General features: G+C 44.7%; 1 protein-coding gene across 1 annotated transcript in view; it reads left to right on the top strand.

Annotated features, from left to right (window-relative positions):
• LOC141977929 (uncharacterized) overlaps nt 1-19,544 on the top strand; it is a 73,525-nt gene that overhangs the window by 20,741 nt on the left and 33,240 nt on the right. Inside the window, exons 8-12 of the mRNA XM_074939745.1 lie at nt 4,502-4,643; nt 8,460-8,501; nt 9,220-9,247; nt 11,348-11,422; nt 12,566-12,690. Coding sequence (XP_074795846.1) covers nt 4,502-4,643; nt 8,460-8,501; nt 9,220-9,247; nt 11,348-11,422; nt 12,566-12,690 — 412 coding nt within the window. The remainder of the gene's footprint in view (nt 1-4,501; nt 4,644-8,459; nt 8,502-9,219; nt 9,248-11,347; nt 11,423-12,565; nt 12,691-19,544) is intronic.

Consider the following 19,544-nt stretch of genomic DNA (forward strand, 5'->3'; position numbering starts at 1 on the left):
TCACAGACAGATTCATAACTTTGTCGAATCTGGTCGGGACAATTCAAGGAAGTCCCCATACTACCGTAAGGAACTGTTAGGAGCTCCTGAGTCATATGGAAGCTTGCACCTTTAGGATCAAGCATGCAAGAATATGGGCATGTCTACACTAGAAACATAAGTTGACCGATGTTAAGTTGACTTACAACCACCACAGTAATTACTGCAGTGGTGCATGTCCACACTACCCTCCTTGGGTTGGCGGTGTGTGTGCTCACCAGGACCACTTTCACTGACCTAAGGGGGCAGTGTGGGGAGATGAGAGCCAAGTGTCTCAGCTCAACTGGCAGCTCCCTGCCAGGAGCTCCTGATGCGTTGCCTTCTCTCGCCTCCCAGTTCCCCGCTGGGAGTGAGGGAAGCCGCCCAGATCTTCTCACCTCCCCGTTCCCCACTGGGAGGGGGTGGGAAGCTGCCCTGGGGTTCTCACCTCCCCATTCCCTGCCAGGGGCAAGGGGGAAGCTACCTGGAGCTTCTTGTCCTCAGGGAGCAGGGTCCAGCTGCCTCAGCTTCTCCCCCCTCTGCTCCCTGCTGGGAGCTGGGCAGCCTTGTCAATTTCTCCGAGCCATGAAATTGACAAGACAGCCAATGTTCCCAGCTGGGAGTGGGGTCTAGCTGTCCAGCTCTCCAGGAGAGCAGAGGGCAGCTGGGCTCTAGCTGCCCAGCTTTCTTGTCAATTTCACGGCTCCTGCTATCTACACAGACACTGTGTCGCCCTAACAACAACGACATAACCGCACTTCTCTTGGAGGTTGTGTTATTATGTCGGTGTAGTAGGGCACTTAGGGTTTGTCTACACTACCCGCCGGATTGGCGGGCAGCAATCAATCCAGCGGGGGTCGATTTATCGCGTCTAGACGCGATAAATTGACTGCTAAGCACTCTCCCGTCAACTCCAGGACTCCACCAGAACGAGAAGCTCAAGCGGAGTCAATGGGAGAGCGTCAGCTGTCAACTTACCGCAGTGAAGACACGGCGGTAAGTAGATCTAAGTACATCGACTTCGGCTACGCAATTCACGTAGTGGAAGTTGCGTATCTTAGATCGACCCCATGCGGTAGTGTAGACAAGCCCTTACATTGGTGGGAGCAAGGCTGAAGTGTATACACTGACATAATTAGGTTGACGTAAGGCAGCTAATGTCGATCTAAACTGTGTAGTGTAAACCAGGCCTATGTCTTTGCTGCTATCAAGGGCTGGTTCAGGAGGACCTATTACTCTGCCAGTAACAGCTTGGATAAACTGGTTACAGTTCTTTTCAAGGTGAAGAACTCCCTGGATTACTGGAAAGATCACGCAGTGTCTGCACGGGCATCCCAGCTCCAACAGTAACTGTGAGAATGGATGCCTCGCTGTTAGTGTGGGGAGCACACCGTAACATACTCACAACTCAGGGCACCTGGTCACCTCAGGAAACTGGTCTTCATATCAACTTGTTGGAACTCAGGGCAGTCAGAATTGCCTGCCTTCAATGCCTACCCCTCATCAAAGGCAAATCAAAGAGTATCATGATGGACTATGTAGCTTATATGTTCTATATCAACAAATAGAGCTGAAAGATTCCCCCTCCCCGTGCGCTGAAGCTATAAAGTTACAGAACTGGTGTATAACCCATCAGATTCAGATCTCAGCCTTTTACCTTCCTGGAGTCCAGAATGTCACAGTCAATATGCTCAGCAGATGCTTCTCCCAGAAATACAAATGGGAGTTGGACTCTCAGACCCTTCATGGGATATTCTAGAGGTGGAGACTTCCACAGGTGAACCTATTGGCCACATACAGCAACAGGAAGTTCCCCTCTCTTTGGGAGATGCCTTTCTCCTTCCTTGGACAAACGGCCTGTTCTACACGTTCCTTCCAACACCGCTAATTCTAAAAGTGAGGAGGAAGATCAGGCAGGACAAAACCAGAGTTATCCTTGTAGTACTGACCTGGCTCAGGCAAGTTTGGTATCCTTATCTGCTTCACCTGTGTGTCCAACCACCGTTCAGTCTTTCAAATGTCCCTCATCTCCTCTCCCAGGAAGCGGGTCATGTGCTTCACCCCAACCTAGGGGTCCTCCGTCTCCAACCATGGCTCCTAGATGGCTCATGGGATTAGAATCCACCTGCTCAATAGGAGTACAACAAGTATTATTAAAGAGTAGAGGGGAGTCAACTTGAATTGTTTATCTTCAGAAATGGAAGAGCTTCAATCACTGGTGTCACCCGCACTGCCTTGTGTCTGAATCTTCTCTGCTTTCAGCCATCTTGAATTATCTGCTCGACTTAAAAAAAATCGGATTTATCAGTTAGTTCCATTAAGATTCTCCTTGCTGCAATATCAGCTTTTCATTCCCCACTAGAGGGGTATTCTGTTTTTGCACATCCTCTGTCCTTAAGATTTATTAAGGGTCTGGGGAATCTGTATTCTAACTTGGGATCTCAACCTGGTACTTAGATACCTTTTGAGACCTCCGTTTGAACCTATGGCAACCTGCTCCTTGCTTCACTTATCTGTGAAGATGGCCTTTCTAGAAGCTATCATGTCAGCTGGAGAAATGGGAGCCTTGACCCATTTACAGTATTTTTCAAGGACAAGGTCTCCCTGCAACCACACCCAAAGGTTTTACCTAAGGTGCTGTTGGATTTTCATCTTAATCAGTCTATTAATCTACTGGTATTTTTCCCTAAACCACATAAATCTCAGTGAGAGACTTCCCTTTGTATGTTAGACAGGCATATGTTAGACAGGCATTGACCTTTTATCTGGATGGACCATGCAGTTTTGGAAATCACTGAGACACTTTGTCTCCATTGTGGAAGGATCAAAAGAACCTATGATCTCTTCACAGACACTGTTGAGATGGATCTCTGGGTGTATTACTGCTTATTATGATGCAGCTGGTGTTTTGCCCCCTCAAAGGATTACAGCATACTCTACCAGATCCCAAGCAATTTCCACAGTGTGACTCAAAAACATCCAGATGCCTCAGATGTGCAGAGCTGCTACATGGGTTTCAGTGCATACCTTTTCTAAACACTACGCCTTGGTCCACGCCATCAGATCTGATGCAGAACGTGGTTCTGCTGTGTTGTCTTCAGTGTTGGACTTGATTCTGAAGCTCCCTGTGAAAATACTGCTCAGGAGTCACCTGAAATGGAGCACCCATAGGGACACTACTTGAAGAAGAAAAGGCTACTCACTTTGTGCGGTAACTGTGGTTCTTCAAGCTGTGTCCCCCTATGGGTGCTCCACTACCTGCCCTCCTTCCCCTCTGCTTTGGACTGTTCTTGTTGCATGTTGGGATAGAGAAGGAACTGAGGGCAGTTCACCCATGCAGCCCTCTGTACCCTCTGAGTGCAGCACGAGGTTGTATAGAATGCTTCCACGGTCTGAGCGGACACTGCGTACAGAAAATCTGCGATCAAGGGCTTGAAAGGTGCATATGTGCCTGAAGTGGACCACCCATAGGGACACACATCTTGAAGAGCCACAGTTACTGCACAAGGTGAGTAAACCTTTCTTCTAGCTAGTACCCCTCAGTCCAGCAGACTGCTCTTTCCTCTCCAACCTACAGCATTCCCTGGCCAGGTTGAAAATGTTCACTGTCATTTAATTTTCACATTCCTTTAAAATATGCAAAAATTAAATAACAGTATTCCCAGTACTGCAGTATGAGCCTGATTACGAACTCACAGCTGTTTTACACTGAAGATGAAGTGAGCTGTAGCTCACGAAAGCTTATGCTCAAATAAATTGGTTAGTCTCTAAGGTGCCACAAGTCCTCCTTTTCTTTTTGCGAATACAGACTAACATGGCTGCTACTCTGAAACACTGAAGTTTGTAATTACCATTAATAATACTTAGCATATAACTGTTTAAAATTATTTGGGGGCATTAATTAATTAATCCATTCCTGTGAAGAAGGCAGATATTATCCTCATTTTACAGATGGGGAAACCGGTACAGATAGAATTTGTGTGACTTACCCAAGACCACAAAGGGAAGCAGTGTTAGGACCAGGACTAAAATCCAAATTTCCTGGCTTCTCTTCCACTAGACTACATTGCTCCAACTCCATTTTCAGTGAAGTTACTTTTGATTCACAGCTGAGAGCACACTGAGAGTACAAGAAGACTATACATCCAGCGGTTGAGGGAAAGATGGTAGTTATAACTGGCCTAGAAGCCAGTTTATGGCCATTTTCTCTGTAGAGAAAAGACAGAATACTCCAACAAGATTGAAATGGTTTCAGTTAAGACATAAATATTTTACTGTTGTAAATAATAAGTGTAAATGTGTATGTATAATGATGGGAAGCTCAAAGGCAGAAATAAAGTGAGATGGGAAATCTGGGACAGAGAGAACTAACAATAAATAAGGTTCTTCAGGGAAAATCCTAGGATTTATTTGAGGGACACCTCACCATGATCTCTTGTTTTGCTTTTGCAGAGAATAAATGCTGCTACTTTATCTTTTTCAGATCCAGAAAAAAAATAGAAGAGAACGATGTTCTTTATTGCACGAAACCTCCCTGCTCTGAATGTCAGAACTATATACAGTTTGTGGGCATAAAGAAAATTGTTTCTGTACAAGAATCAACACAATCGTCATCAAACCAACAAGTAAGCTAATGTAATGCAATTACCTTATTTTAATTATTTATTTATACATTCATTTGGTGTTCAATCAGGTTATAATCAACGTACTCAATTTAAAAGACCCTAAGCATCTATACATGCCTGCATCATGTAGTAGAGGAACCTTCACTATACAAAACACCTTCAACATACTTCAACGTTCATAATTATACAAATGCATGCCTGAAACAATATGGCTTTCACTGTGCCCTGAAAGCCTTTAAATCCAGACTTTTCTGGAGCCAAAAAGGGAGTAAATACTATATTCTAGGACCCTCTCCATTGAGAAAGTACAGCCTCCTGCAGTTTAATCTTAGGGATTGACAGCAAAAGCCTCCCTAGCTGAGCTCATCTTTCTTTCTTCCACTTCCCATGCTTTTGTCTACTTTGACATTCACTCTGTCAGACCATGTATATTTTCAGATCCATCAGTATGGCTCACTGGCCTAGGATCATTGAAGCACAAGGAGTTCTCTTTCAAGTGACTATCTATATGATCATTCCATTAAAGGTTCATGAGTGCTCAAATTCAGAGTCTTTTGGACAGCAGCATCTGCTATCGCTGCACATGTATCCTGCGATTCTTCATTGAGTAGTGTCCCTATGGGTGCTCCACTGTAGGTGTGCCTGCACCCCAGATCAGAGATTTTAGGTAGCAGTGTCCATTAGGTCTGCACATGCATCCCCTGCAGCCTTGTGCCCTGCACCGACGCTATATAGAGGTGCCCAAGCGAACTGCCCTCAGTTCCTTCTCAATTGCTGTGGCCTGAGATGGAGCCTCAACAGCGTCTGAGTTGAGTTTACCTCAACTGTATTTTTCTTTCATTGTTAATAGTTAGTTAACATTAGTTCTTAGAGTTTCCTTTGTGTTAGTTAGCTGTAGTAATTTTTATAGTTCAAATTTTTAAAAAAAAGTAAACAAAAAATCTTTAAAATAAAAGATTTTACTTATACTTTTAGGATAAGGACCATTGTTCCTCCATCTATTTTTCTTTGTTTTTTCGCATCAGGGGAATTGAAGCCCTGGGAGGGTATGCCCAGTTTACCTGGGTTTAAATGTTGCTTTTGTGCTGAGAGGCTATACTGGTCAGCATCCATTGCCTTGGGGAGTTATACACTTTTCCCAAAAGTGTAATTTCTGCCTGAAATTAAAATTGAAGGCCAGAATGAACTGGAAACTTAAACTGCATCTTCTTATGATGGAGAGTTTGCTCTGACTGGCTTCTGACCTCAGCCAGGGCCCCCCCACCCCAACCCTGCATACAGTTGTCTCCGAACAGGTCAACTGCTTCAACTTCCTCGGTGCAGCTCTCCCCTAGAGCATTGAAGAGGAAATTGCTCTAATCCTGCCGGACCTGCTGCTGGCCACTTCTGGGGTGCAGCGTGGTCCGTGGTGCCAGGATAGGCGGGAAGCCTGCCTCTGCACCCCGGCTACACTGCTGACCGGGAGCCACCGGAAGTAACCCTGCGCCCCAATCCCTTGCCCCCAGCCCTGAGCCCTCCCTCAAACCCGGAGCCCTTTCCTGTACCCCAAACTCCTCTTTCCCAGCCCCACTCCAGAACCTGCACCCCCAGCCCAGAGCCCTGACCCACTCCTGCACCCCAACCGCCTGCCCCAGTTCTGAGCCCCCCACAAACCCAGAGTCCCCTCCCACACCCCAAGCCCCTCATCCCCAGCTCCATTGGGTCGCAGGCATCAACAATTTTCTTCAGCTGGGTCATTGGTAGTGACAGCTGCTGATGAAAAGTCACATCTGCAAAATAAGACTACACCAAAAGAACGTGATCACAAAACACTGGATTTATTTGGCCATAAATCATATTAGTTGGCTACTTTACACTTTAGGATTGCAAATGATCAGGCCCTCATGGCCAGATATGATTATTTGAACTATGAGAAATTTGCAGCATTCAGGGCAAATTGCCTCCAGATGCAAGGGAAAGAACGTAAATGAAGGACAGCTGATTGCCAGAACCATCCTTCAGGCTGCTTTGGATGCAGCAGACACCACTTCACAATTGATGGCCACCGCAGTCATGATGAGAGTGGCGTCTTGGCTGTAGGGGTCTGGCTACTGTCAGGAGGTTCAGTCTACAGCAGAGGATTTGTCCTTTCAAGGATCAGAGTTGTTCACCTCTAAAACAGGTGGAGCCCATCATACAGTGAAAGATTCTATCGTGACTCTTAGCTCTCTCGGGTTCTATAAACCTGCCCCTAAAGGAAAAAGCCATCAGGCAGCAATTTTATGCCCCACAGAGCTCAGCTCCACCTTCCTTCTTTCACCAAAGATCGACTGAGCCTTCCAGTAGCAGCATTACCATAAGAGAAGATAGGGTACCTCTGAAGCCTACTTATCACAGTCTGCATTGGAGCCAAAATATTCATTTTGATAGGACTGTCAAGACATGCACCTTACCCCTTTGGATCCAGAGCCACCGACCCTTCCTTTGTGACCATTTGCCTCTTTTCAGGTATGCCTGGTCCTCCATAACCCCCAGACCAATGGGTCATGATATGATTACAACAGGATAGTCTGTCCAATTTCATACTGTGCCTATTCCCATCCCACCTTCCCTGGCCCTTTTCAGGGACCCATCTCATGAGGACCTATTACACCAGGAGGTCCTCTCGCTTCTTTCTCTTGGAGTACTAGAAGGGGTACCTTTAAATTACCAGCAAAAGCATTCTACAGCAAATACTTCCTTATTCCAAAGAGGAAAGAAGGATGGTGACCCATCTGGGACGTAAGAAAGCTCAATACATTCATATGCAAGTTGAAGTTCAGGATAATTCCCTCTCTGTATCCAGGGTACTAGTTTGCATCTCTTGATTTCCAAAATGTGTACTTCCATATATCCATAATTCCATAGCACAGGAGGTATGTAAGGTTTGTGGTAGGCCTTCTAACTATCGACTGCACTGAGGGCTTTTAGCAAGGTTGTAACAGTCATCACTGCACATCTAAGAAAAAATCCTTCCCTGGACAACTGTCTAGTTCAAGGAAGGACTCCTAATCAGGTATCAGATGCCATAGTTATGCCATTACCTGTTCCAGAACCTGGGCCTGAAAGTGAATGTGCAGAAGTTCAACTTAACTCCCTTTCAAAGACTTGAGAGGAGCAGACTTCTGGCTTGTTTACACATGACATTACTGTGTGGCAAGCTAGGGTGTGACTCTGCAGCGCACTAGTTTTGCTGTGCAGTGTGACATCCTGTGTGCACACTGCTGCAGCAGAGTAAAAGTCCCATGGGTGCTCTAGCTTACTAAACTTTACAAGTGCTTTCTACATCTCACTTTAAAGACTGTTGGACACAAGGAAAACAGAGAACTGAAAATTTGATCATGCATGTGAATGTGCTTTCTTGAACCTTCCATATTTGACAGTCTGGCCTTCCCTTGGAGCATTGTATTGTGTCCAGAGTTTTTCTGGCCATTACTCACTTGCTGAGTAACTTGAAATGGAGGACCATTTCCTTCAAGGAAATACTTTATATTTCTTTCCTTGGCTCTATTGCAAATGGCTTGAGTTGACTTGGTAACTTTTATATAGTTAGTATTTTTCAGTTTTGGAAACTATAGTTCTGGAGTATTCTTTGTGGGGGGTTGTCCTAAGCCTGGCTTACATCCAGATACCTGGTCTGCCTCCAGTTAACAGGAGATATGAGAATATGCATATTGTAAAGACTACCAGACATGGAGAATTCTGGAAAGAATATTCACAAATAAGACCACATTTTTCTATCAGCCAGAGATATATTTGTATTTTTAAAAAGGTTTTTTTTTTTTTTTTCCTTTTCAGGACTCCACAGACTCTTTAAAGAGCAACTTTGAATATTATCAGGTATGTATCCTTATTGAGGAGTATAGAGCAAGGAAAATGTTGCAAAAAAGTATTCACAAACATTCATTTAATAAAATCAAGTTCACTTTGATGTTGCTCAAGACCACTTTAATTTTCTTTTTTTAAATGTTTATCTAAGCCAATTTTGGTTTGTAAGAAAGTTCACCAAACAAGAAACTGTGGAGCATACTTAAGTAAATATGTATTCACACTAGTGTTCACAATAGAGGTGTTTGGTGGATTTCTTGAAAGCTTATTTGGGTTTGGGAGTCATCCTGTCAGGGATAGAGTGGGAAACAAAGCACCAACAAGAAGAAATGTCAGGAGTAGCACCAGAGGAGGAAAACAATGTCACTTAAAGAATTAAGATTTATTAAACATGTTTGATAGAGGTAAAAGGATCAGAGTTTGGGGGAGGAAAGAGAAATGGGAGAGACAGAGGTAGTGACGAATTAGATAAATTTTGATATAAAGGTAGCTTTTTGACCTGGAGTTTGCCTTGCCCCAATAGACTGAGAGTTTTAGGAATGAAATAATGACACAGATGGGATGTAGGTTTGGGTAAAGGTACCTGGAATTGTCTGATCTCCCAAGAAATTCCCTGGACAGATCTAATGAATAGCGAGGATGAATAAAGGCAGCTGTGCTCAGAAAAAGAGCTATGCAAAAAAATTATTTGGGACTGTGCTTTGCATAAATTCCTTCTGTTTTTCAACAGTGGAAACCTCAATATGCGGAATGTTCTGGTAAGATAACTACATACAGTTGAACATTGTGTCTTAAGGTTGCTAAATTTGGTATTTTATTATTACTCAATTTATTTAAAAACACTTCTGGCATGTCATAACATATTGGAATAGGCCCTTTTATATAACAAACACAACTTTCAGTTGTGAGTCCTTAACTTAGACCTCTTATCTCTATTTTGGTTCAGGGCCATACAATTCAAATATCTGCATCCTACCACTCTACTTGCTGGTTTAATACTTCTGACTGAACAACAGGCTGACATGTACAAGAATCCTGCTCTCTGCACCATAAGTGGCCCCGTTTTCTGCATGTGTTAATGGGCCTTAGATTAGCTGTAGGAATGTGCAAAATGAATAATAAATTTACAAAATAGCAGGTGTCTTTCAATCACCAGTCTTTGGCATCCCTTTTGGTCTTTAGTCTTTAGTCTTTCTTTGTGACTCAAATGAATATGAAATGAAAATTTCATTTTGGACATAGGCTTCTAATTCTCATGCCTTTGATGTGTGTTTAGGTGGTTTCCTCTGGCGCTAAATAAGCTGATCAGAATCCTGCATTTTGTTTTTCTTTTATCTGAGAACAGTTTGGATTCCTTAGGCTTGATTCTTCAGCCTACTACATTCATTTTATGCTGGTATATAAATCCACTGATGTCAGTGGAGTAACACTAGGGTAATGGAATGAATCAGGCCCCTTATTATAAAATAAGAGCCAATACTAAAATTGTCTTACATAAAACTTTGTTTATTAGAGTTAGAATACCAATAAAATATAAATGAGGATATCGTATGCCTATTCTAAGAATACACAGACTTCCTTAGGTATGATACTTGTTATAGTTTAGTCCCTTTGATTTAAGCAAGAGCAACCATACATCCTGATATATGCTTAAAATTATAAAAAATGCCTAAGTCCCATTTTCAAAAGTGACATAAATATTTAGAGTCTAAGTCCTGTTGCCTTTTATGAGGGTGGAAACCAGACTTGAGAAGAACCAAGAATGGAATTGGAAGAAAGAAGCTCCAGACAGCAGTTGTGGACAGCATGGTCAGTGTATCTGGAGATGAAGGGAAGAAGAGATGTTGGGTAATAGTATGAGCAGGAGAAAAGGTCAAGTATTTTAAGATGGAGAAGATGATAAAAGTATGTTTATATAGGGATGGAAAGGAAACTGATGAGAGTGAGATGTTGAAAAGAGTGAGAGAAGGGGTGACAGCATGAGAGCTGGGCAAGAGAGGTTAGAATAATAAAGGTATGGTGTCCTTTGGGCAGGAAGAGAGGTTGGCAAAGGAAGACGGGCCGTGTTTCACAGTCTGTGACAGGAGGAGAATGTAGTGGGGATAAGGGGGGAAAGGAAGAGAGACTGGCCATTTTGATGAGTAAGGGAGTTGATACATAGGTGCAAATCAAACAAAGAAGTGAGGGCAAGGAGGCAGGAGGCTGGAAGGTGAGATGGGACATGAGTATGGAAATTAAAGTAACCAAAGATGAGGATAGGGGATTCCAGTGTGAGGAGGAATGAAAGCCAGGAGTTGAAGTCAGAGGGGAAGGTGGATGCAGGGGAGTTAACTGGTCAATAGACAGCAGCAGTATGGAGAGGGAAAAGTAAAAAGAGTTGGCTGGGTTGTTGTTCAGAAGAAGAAAATGACTGACAAGGGGGAGGATAGAGGAGCTAGAATTGACAAAATTGGGATGGGAGAAGTTCAAGGCTCCCACAATGATCCTTTGAGGATGACTTGGTCTGTCTAAGGTCTTTTCTGTGCAGTGATGATGATGATCTCGCTCCCCTGCATCTTGTACTATGGTTCACATTTTTGTCTTGATTTTTTCATGATAAGCTTTGACAAATCTGAATTTTGCCTGGTGAGTAGAAGGACGTTTTGGATCCAAATATCAACCAGATTTTAATGTCTTGTTTATCAAATATAGTAGTAAACTGATCCTGAGATACCCCACCTGCTCCCTTTTGTAGTGAGCAGGGATCTGGTGCCATTCATGGTAATAGATGGGATCCCATCCATTACTAAACCTCATCAGAGCAAATCTGATACATCATTCCTGATTTAAACTTTTTTTCTTTTTCTTTTATCTTCCAGCTTCCCCCTTCAGTAAGCAAACAGAGAATTCAGAAAAAAGAGATGGAGAGGAAACAGAAAGAAAGAATGATAAAGGCAAAAACTATATATTCATCAAACTTGCTCATGTATTCTTATTTCTTGGTTTACATAATTCTTTTTTCTTTAAGATGTTTGAATAAATTTAATTGTTCTGAAAGTCATGAGCCATGGTGCGTGCAGGCAATTTGCATACTTCTAACATCCATCTCCGGCAACATACCTCAGTCTTAATTTGAAATTTCCATGCTATTCCACTTCTGGGCCTCTCTTCCTATAATAATAGAAATAAAGTTATTGTCCTGATAGTATGGGTTGTTATTTGTATAGCACTACTGCTGTGCCACTGGTGCTTTACAGACATGTACGGACGTAAGGTCCCTGGGACCTTACAACCTAAAATACACAGGTAACATAATGGATAGTGACAACAGATCATTGTGGGGAGGGGGATAAACACAACAGTAATGGATGGGAAGGGAATATATCTTTTGGGAGAGTGTTGTTTTTAAGTAAAGCTGATTGTATAAATTGTCTTATTTTATATTATTTGTATTAATTATGAGTTATTTATTTAAGTAATGTTCAGGTAACAGAGAAGGACATATAGCATCAAAGAGAAGATAAATGGCAGTATGCTAGCTGAAATAAATGAGTTTTGGAGAGGAACGTGAAGTTGAGTGAGTGAGAAAAGGCTGTCCCAGGTATAGGATATCTTGTTTGGGCCTGATACAAAACCGGTTGAAGTCAATGGAAGTCACTCCTTGTGCCAGCCAAAGGAAGGGGCAGGCGTAGGAATTACTCTCCCTTCAACAGATACAGGCGGAGTAGCCAGAGAAGGGAGCAAGACTAGGGTATCATTGCACATTGGCAATACCCAGCTGGTGGAATGGCCAGTGTAATTTACAGCAGGGACTGAAGAGGCACAGATTGGTCTCGGGATTAGGAAAGTTCAAGAATGAGGATCCTCACAGAAGGTCAGGTAGACCAAATTTTAATGTGGTTTTAGGATATAGTTCCTTATTTTAATACACATAGAGATGAAAGGTACAGCAGTGTTCATTTTAACCAGAGACTGCATAATTTGGGAATTATTCTCTGTAGCTCAGTCCCATTGGCTATTTTACATTTACTCCATTTGCTGCTTTTGCTCCATGCTTGTTTTGATGAACTAGCTTCTAATTCCACTTTTTTCTTCAGGTCCTCCTCCTCGTCTACCAAATAAAGAAGACTTGTGTATCTTCTTAGCACTCCATATGGAAAATTCACCAAACTGTCAAGAGCCAAGTGGTAAATATGTGCGTAACAAACAAAAAGAAACAAAAGTGAGTTGAGTGAATTCAGTATATATTATGCAGAATAAGAGAGGCCATGATATTAATTAGGATTTTGACTATTACATATTGCTGATTATGATTTTGACTAGTTAGGATTTTAACCTAACTATGCAAAATGTCCAAGACGTTCCGATAAATCAAAAACTCCTTTTATTTTTCCAAACTGCATAAATACTCGGTCCCTACGCCAGCCAACAGTGGTGGAATAGCCTTTACCATATAATGTTGTGATACTTTTAAAGATTTCATATGAATGAAGTGGTTTCCAAATCTTAGTGTTTTCACATGGTCATGTAATGTTTTGTCTTACATGATCTCATCATAGTCCAGATTTGGTATATCATAAAACAAGCACACAGCACAGCTGATAGTGTTTGTTTTAAAGTGGTTCAGGACCAGATGAGCAGAGATTTTGCAGGTTGGGGTTGAAGCGCACTGTCACTTGTGCTTGCAGAGAAAGTGTCTGCCTCAAGCTAACTCTGATAGTTCCTCATTTTCACAAGCACAGAATTCAGCCCCCCCCAAATCAGGAATTCTTTATGTGGTGTTGTCTAGGATGTTCTGATATTGTTTAACATAGCGCTGCAGAACTAGGGGTATGTCTACACTACGGAATAAGGTCGAATTTATAGAAGTCGGTTTTTTAGAAATCGGTTTTATATATTTGAGTATGTGTGTCCCCACAGAAGTGCATTAAGTGCATTAACTCGGCGGAGTGCTTCCACAGTACCGAGGCTAGAGTCGACTTCTGGAGCGTTGCACTGTGGGTAGCTATCCCACAGTTCCCGCAGTCTCCGCTGCCCATTGGAATTCTGGGTTGAGATCCCAATGCCTGATGGGGCTGAAACATTGTCGCGGGTGGTTCTGGGTACATATCGTCAGTCCCCCCCTTCCCTCCCTCCCTCCGTGAAAGCAAGGGCAGACAATTGTTTCGCGCCTTTTTTCCTGAGTTACCTGTGCGGACGCCATACCACCGCAAGCATGGAGCCCGCTCAGGTAACCGTCACCGTATGTCTCCTGGGTGCTGGCAGACGCGGCACGGCATTGCTACACAGTAGCAGCAACCCATTGCCTTGTGGCAGCAGACGGTACAATACGACTGGTAGCCGTCCTCGTCATGTCCGAGGTGCTCCTGGTCGCCTGTGTGATCAGGAGCGCCTGGGCAGACATGGGCGCAGGGACTAAATTTTTAGTGACTTGACCAGGTCATTTTTTTTAGTCCGGCAGTCAGTCCTATTGAACCGTCTTATGGTGAGCAGGCAGGCAATATGTCCTTCTGCACCGTCTGCTGCCAGCCAAAGATGTAAAAGATAGATGGAGTGGATCAAAACAAGAAATAGACCAGATTTGTTTTGTACTCATTTGCCTCCTGCCCTGTCTAGGGGACTCATTCCTCTAGGTCACACTGCAGTCACTCACAGAGAAGGTGCTGCGAGGTAGATCTAGCCATGTATCAATCAGAGGCCAGGCTAACCTCCTTGTTCCAATAAGAACAATAACTTAGGTGCACCATTTCTTATTGGAACCCTCCGTGAAGTCCTGCCTGAACTACTCCTTGATGTAAAGCCACCCCCTTTGTGGATTTTAGCCTCCTGAAGCCAACCCTGTAAGCCGTGTCGTCAGTCGCCCCTCCCTCCGTCAGAGCAACGGCAGACAATCATTCCGCGCCTTTTTTCTGTGCGGACGCCATACCAAGGCAAGCATGGAGTCCGCTCAGCTCACTTTGGCAATTAGGAGCACATTAAACACCACACGCATTATCCAGCAGTATATGCAGCACCAGAACCTGGCAAAGCGCTACCGGGCGAGGAGGCGACGTCAGCGCGGTCACGTGAGTGATCAGGACATGGACACAGATTTCTCTGAAAGCATGGGCCCTGCCAATGCATGCATAATGGTGCTAATGGGGCAGGTTCATGCTGTGGAACGCCGATTCTGGGCTCGGAAAACAAGCACAGACTGGTGGGACCGCATAGTGTTGCAGGTCTGGGACGATTCCCAGTGGCTGCGAAACTTTCGCATGCGTAAGGGCACTTTCATGGAACTTTGTGACTTGCTTTCCCCTGCCCTGAAGCGCATGAATACCAAGATGAGAGCAGCCCTCACAGTTGAAAAACGAGTGGCGATAGCCCTGTGGAAGCTTGCAACGCCAGACAGCTACCGGTCAGTTGGGAATCAATTTGGAGTGGGCAAATCTACTGTGGGGGCTGCTGTGATGCAAGTAGCCCACGCAATCAAAGATCTGCTGATATCAAGGGTAGTGACCTTGGGAAATGTGCAGGTCATAGTGGATGGCTTTGCTGCAATGGGATTCCCTAACTGTGGTGGGGCCATAGACGGAACCCATATCCCTATCTTGGCACCGGAGCACCAAGCCGGCGAGTACATAAACCGCAAGGGGTACTTTTCAATAGTGCTGCAAGCTCTGGTGGATCACAAGGGACGTTTCACCAACATCAACGTGGGATGGCCGGGAAAGGTACATGACGCTCGCATCTTCAGGAACTCTGGTCTGTTTCAAAAGCTTCAAGAAGGGACTTTATTCCCAGACCAGAAAATAACTGTTGGTGATGTTGAAATGCCTATATGTATCCTTGGGGACCCAGCCTACCCCTTAATGCCATGGCTCATGAAGCCGTACACAGGCAGCCTGGACAGCAGTCAGGAGCTGTTCAACTACAGGCTGAGCAAGTGCAGAATGGTGGTAGAATGTGCATTTGGACGTTTAAAGGCGCGCTGGCGCAGTTTACTGACTCGCTTAGACCTCAGCGAAACCAATATTCCCACTGTTATTACTGCTTGCTGTGTGCTCCACAATATCTGTGAGAGTAAGGGGGAGACGTTTATGGCGGGGTGGGAGGTTGAGGCAAATCGCCTGGCTGCTGGTTATGCGCAGCCAGACACCAGGGCGGTTAGAAGAGCACAGGAGGGTGCGGTACGCATCAGAGAGGCTTTGAAAACCAGTTTCATGACTGGCCAGGCTACGGTGTGAAAGTTCTGTTTGTTTCTCCTTGATGAAACCCCCCGCCCCTTGGTTCACTCTACTTCCTTGTAAGCTAACCACCCTCCCCTCCTCCCTTTGATCACCTCTTGCAGAGGCAATAAAGTCATTGTTGCTTCACATTCATGCATTCTTTATTCATTCATCACACAAATAGGGGGATGACTACCAAGGTAGCCCAGGAGGGGTGGTGGAGGAGGGAAGGAAAATGCCACACAGCACTTTAAAAGTTTACAACTTTAAAATTTATTGAATGACAGCCTTCTTTTTTTGGGGCAATCCTCTGTGGCGGAGTGGCTGGTTGGCCGGTGGCCCCCCCACCGCGTTCTTGGGCGTCTGGGTGTGGAGGCCATGGAACTTGGGGAGGAGGGCGGTTGGTTACACAGGGGCTGTAGTGGCAGTCTGTGCTCCAGCTGCCTTTGCTGCAGCTCAACCATACACTGGAGCATACTGGTTTGGTCCTCCAGCAGCCTCAGCATTGAATCCTGCCTCCTCTCATCACGCTGTCGCCACATTCGAGCTTCAGCCCTCTCTTCAGCCCGCCACTTACTCTCTTCAGCCCGCCACCTCTCCTCCTGGTCATTTTGTGCTTTCCTGCAGTCTGACATTATTTGCCTCCACGCATTCGTCTGTGCTCTGTCAGTGTGGGAGGACAGCATGAGCTCGGAGAACATTTCATCTCGAGTGCGTTTTTTTTTCTTTCTAATCTTCACTAGCCTCTGGGAAGGAGAAGATCCTGTGATCATTGAAACACATGCAGCTGGTGGAGAAAAGAAAAGGGACAGCGGTATTTAAAAAGACACATTTTATAAAACACTGGCTACACTCTTTCCGGGTAAACCTTGCTGTTAACATTACATACATAGCACATGTGCTTTCGTTACAAGGTCGCATTTTGCCTCCCCCCACCGCGTGGCTACCCCCTCAACCCTCCCCCCTCCCTGTGGCTAACAGCGGGGAACATTTCTGTTCAGCCGCAGGCAAACAGCCCAGCAGGAATGGGCTCCTCTGAGTGTCCCCTGAAGAAAAGCACCCTATTTCAACCAGGTGACCATGGATTATATCTCACTCTCCTGAGGATAACACATGAACGGATGTTGCTTGAACGCCAGCAAACATACACTGCAATGCTTTGTTGTACAATGATTCCCGAGTACGTGTTACTGGCCTGGAGTGGTATAGTGTCCTACCATGAAGGACGCAATAAGTCTGCCCTCCCCAGAAACCTTTTGCAAAGGCTTTGGGAGTATATCCAGGAGAGCCGCGAATGCCAGGGCAGAGTAATCCTTTCACATGCTTGCTTTTAAACCATGTATAGTATTTTAAAAGGTACACTCACCGGAGCTCCCTTCTCCGCCTGCTGGGTCCAGGAGGCAGCCTTGGGTGGGTTCAGGGGGTACTGGCTCCAGGTCCAGGGTGAGAAACAGTTCCTGGCTGTCGGGAAAACCGGTTTCTCCGCTTGCTTGCTGTGAGCTATCTACAACCTCGTCATCATCATCATCTTCTTCGTCCCCAAAACCTGCTTCCGTATTGCCTCCATCTCCATTGAAGGAGTCAAACAACATGGCTGGGGTAGTGGTGGCTGAACCCCCTAAAATGGCATGCAGCTCATCATAGAAGCGGCATGTTTGGGGCTCTGACCCGGAGCGGCCGTTCGCCTCTCTGGTTTTCTGGTAGGCTTGCCTCAGCTCCTTCAGTTTCACGCGGCACTGCTTCGGGTCCCTGTTATGGCCTCTGTCCTTCATGCCCTGGGAGATCTTGACAAAGGTTTTGGCATTTCGAAAACTGGAACGGAGTTCTGATAGCACGGATTCCTCTCCCCATACAGCGATCAGATCCCGTACCTCCCGTTCGGTCCATGCTGGAGCTCTTTTGCGATTCTGAGACTCCATCATGGTCACCTCTGCTGATGAGCTCTGCATGGTCACCTGCAGCTTGCCACGCTGGCCAAACAGGAAATGAGATTCAAAAGTTCGCGGTTCTTTTCCTGTCTACCTGGCCAGTGCATCTGAGTTGAGAGTGCTGTCCAGAGCGGTCAAAATGGAGCACTCTGGGATAGCTCCCGGAGGCCAATACCGTCGAATTGTGTCCACAGTACCCCAAATTCGACCCGGCAAGGCCGATTTAAGCGCTAATCCGCTTGTCAGGGGTGGAGTAAGGAAATCGATTTTAAGAGCCCTTTAAGTCGAAATAAAGGGCTTCATCGTGTGGACGGGTGCAGGTTTACATCGATTTAATGCTGCTAAATTCGACCTAAAGTCCTAGTGTAGACCAGGGCTAGGAGTAGTAAGCAGGATAGTTTGGCTATATTAGTACTAAATTATTGCAATTCCCATCTATCCTTATGGATATTGATGGATCTGTGTATCTGTCTGGAGAAGAATTTCCAGACAGAAGGACTATTTTCCTTCCTTCTCACTAATTCTCCTTATTAAAAATGTCCAGGATAAGCTCTTTGGACTAGGGATTGACATGTGTTATATGTTCGCACAGTGCCTGGTGCAATGGAGCTCAACTTTGTTGAGGTCTTTGGGTATTACAGCAATATAAATGTTAAATAATACCAATGATATATATGCTAACATTTGGCTCATGGAAGACTTAAGTTTGTAGCGTAGTCAGCCTTAGTTTTCAAGGACAGAAATATCAAAGCAAGACTTTCATACTGAAGAAAGCGTTAAAATAAGTAATACTAAAATATATAATTCTTACCTATATTTTTAATCTCATAACTTTTTCTACAATTGTTATTAAATATTAGATACACTTACCTCTGTTTAAAATATTGTTTCTTAGCCAATATTTTCCTGTTTGGTCCTGCAGTGAAATTATTGTGCTTGTTTCATCCCTGCAGTTGCAGAGGATGTAAATTGCATCTCAAGGGACAGTTGCTCTGGGGGAGGGTTCACCATATTGGAAGGTAGTCAGTCATACAACTTTTACATTCCTGCATGTGATTCACCCTGGGGAGCAAGCATAATTCTAGCTAGGACTTCCTAGGAGCCTCGCTGAGGGTGTGTCTTCACAGCACATTTAGCTTGAGTTATAACTTGAGTGATACCCCTAACTTGACTCCCATTCACACACCAGGCTCTTGCTTGAGTTAAGTGGTGCTTTAAGATCAAACTAGCTGGTGTATCTAGCTAATGGTGGGTTGAAGCTCAAGTGATGCTGGAGTGAAGCTCAAACTAGTAATGCAGTGGGGGTGCAACCCCTTGAGTTATAATAACGCATCAGTAGCTAATCCAATTATCTGCACTGCTAATCAGATCACTTGGTGTAACTCTAGTGTTGTTTTGAAGTGTGGTCGCTTGCACTTAAACTAGGCAAGCTCGAGTGCAGTAATTTGAGTATACTAGAACTAACTGTTTCAGTGAAGACAAGCCCTAACAGAGATTTCCCTGGAGATGCACTGAATCAGCGGATCTCCTGAGTGCATTAGACCCACCACCTTCCCAGTCAATCCCCAAAACATTTTCTGTGTTCTGCTTAGCTGGCTGCACATGCCCTCACTCAGAAGGAAGTGTTGCAAGCAGTCTGCTTTGGTGAAATGGATATTGCCATCCCCTGTTTTAATTGGCAGGTTTAAACATAAGAACGGCCATACTGGGTCAGACCAAAGGTCCATCTAGCCCAGTATCCTGTCTTCCGACAGTAGCCAATGCCAGGTACCCCAAAGGAAATGAACAGAACAGGTTATCATCAAGTGATCCATTCCCTGTCGCCCATTTCCAGCTTCTGGCAAACAGAAGCTAGGGACACCATTCCTGTCCATCCTGGCTAATAGTCACTGATGGACCTATCCTCCATGAATTTATCTAGTTCTTTTTTGAACCCTGTT

Source organism: Natator depressus, chromosome 1, assembly GCF_965152275.1.
Source record: "Natator depressus isolate rNatDep1 chromosome 1, rNatDep2.hap1, whole genome shotgun sequence".
Taxonomy (NCBI): Eukaryota; Metazoa; Chordata; order Testudines; family Cheloniidae; genus Natator; species Natator depressus.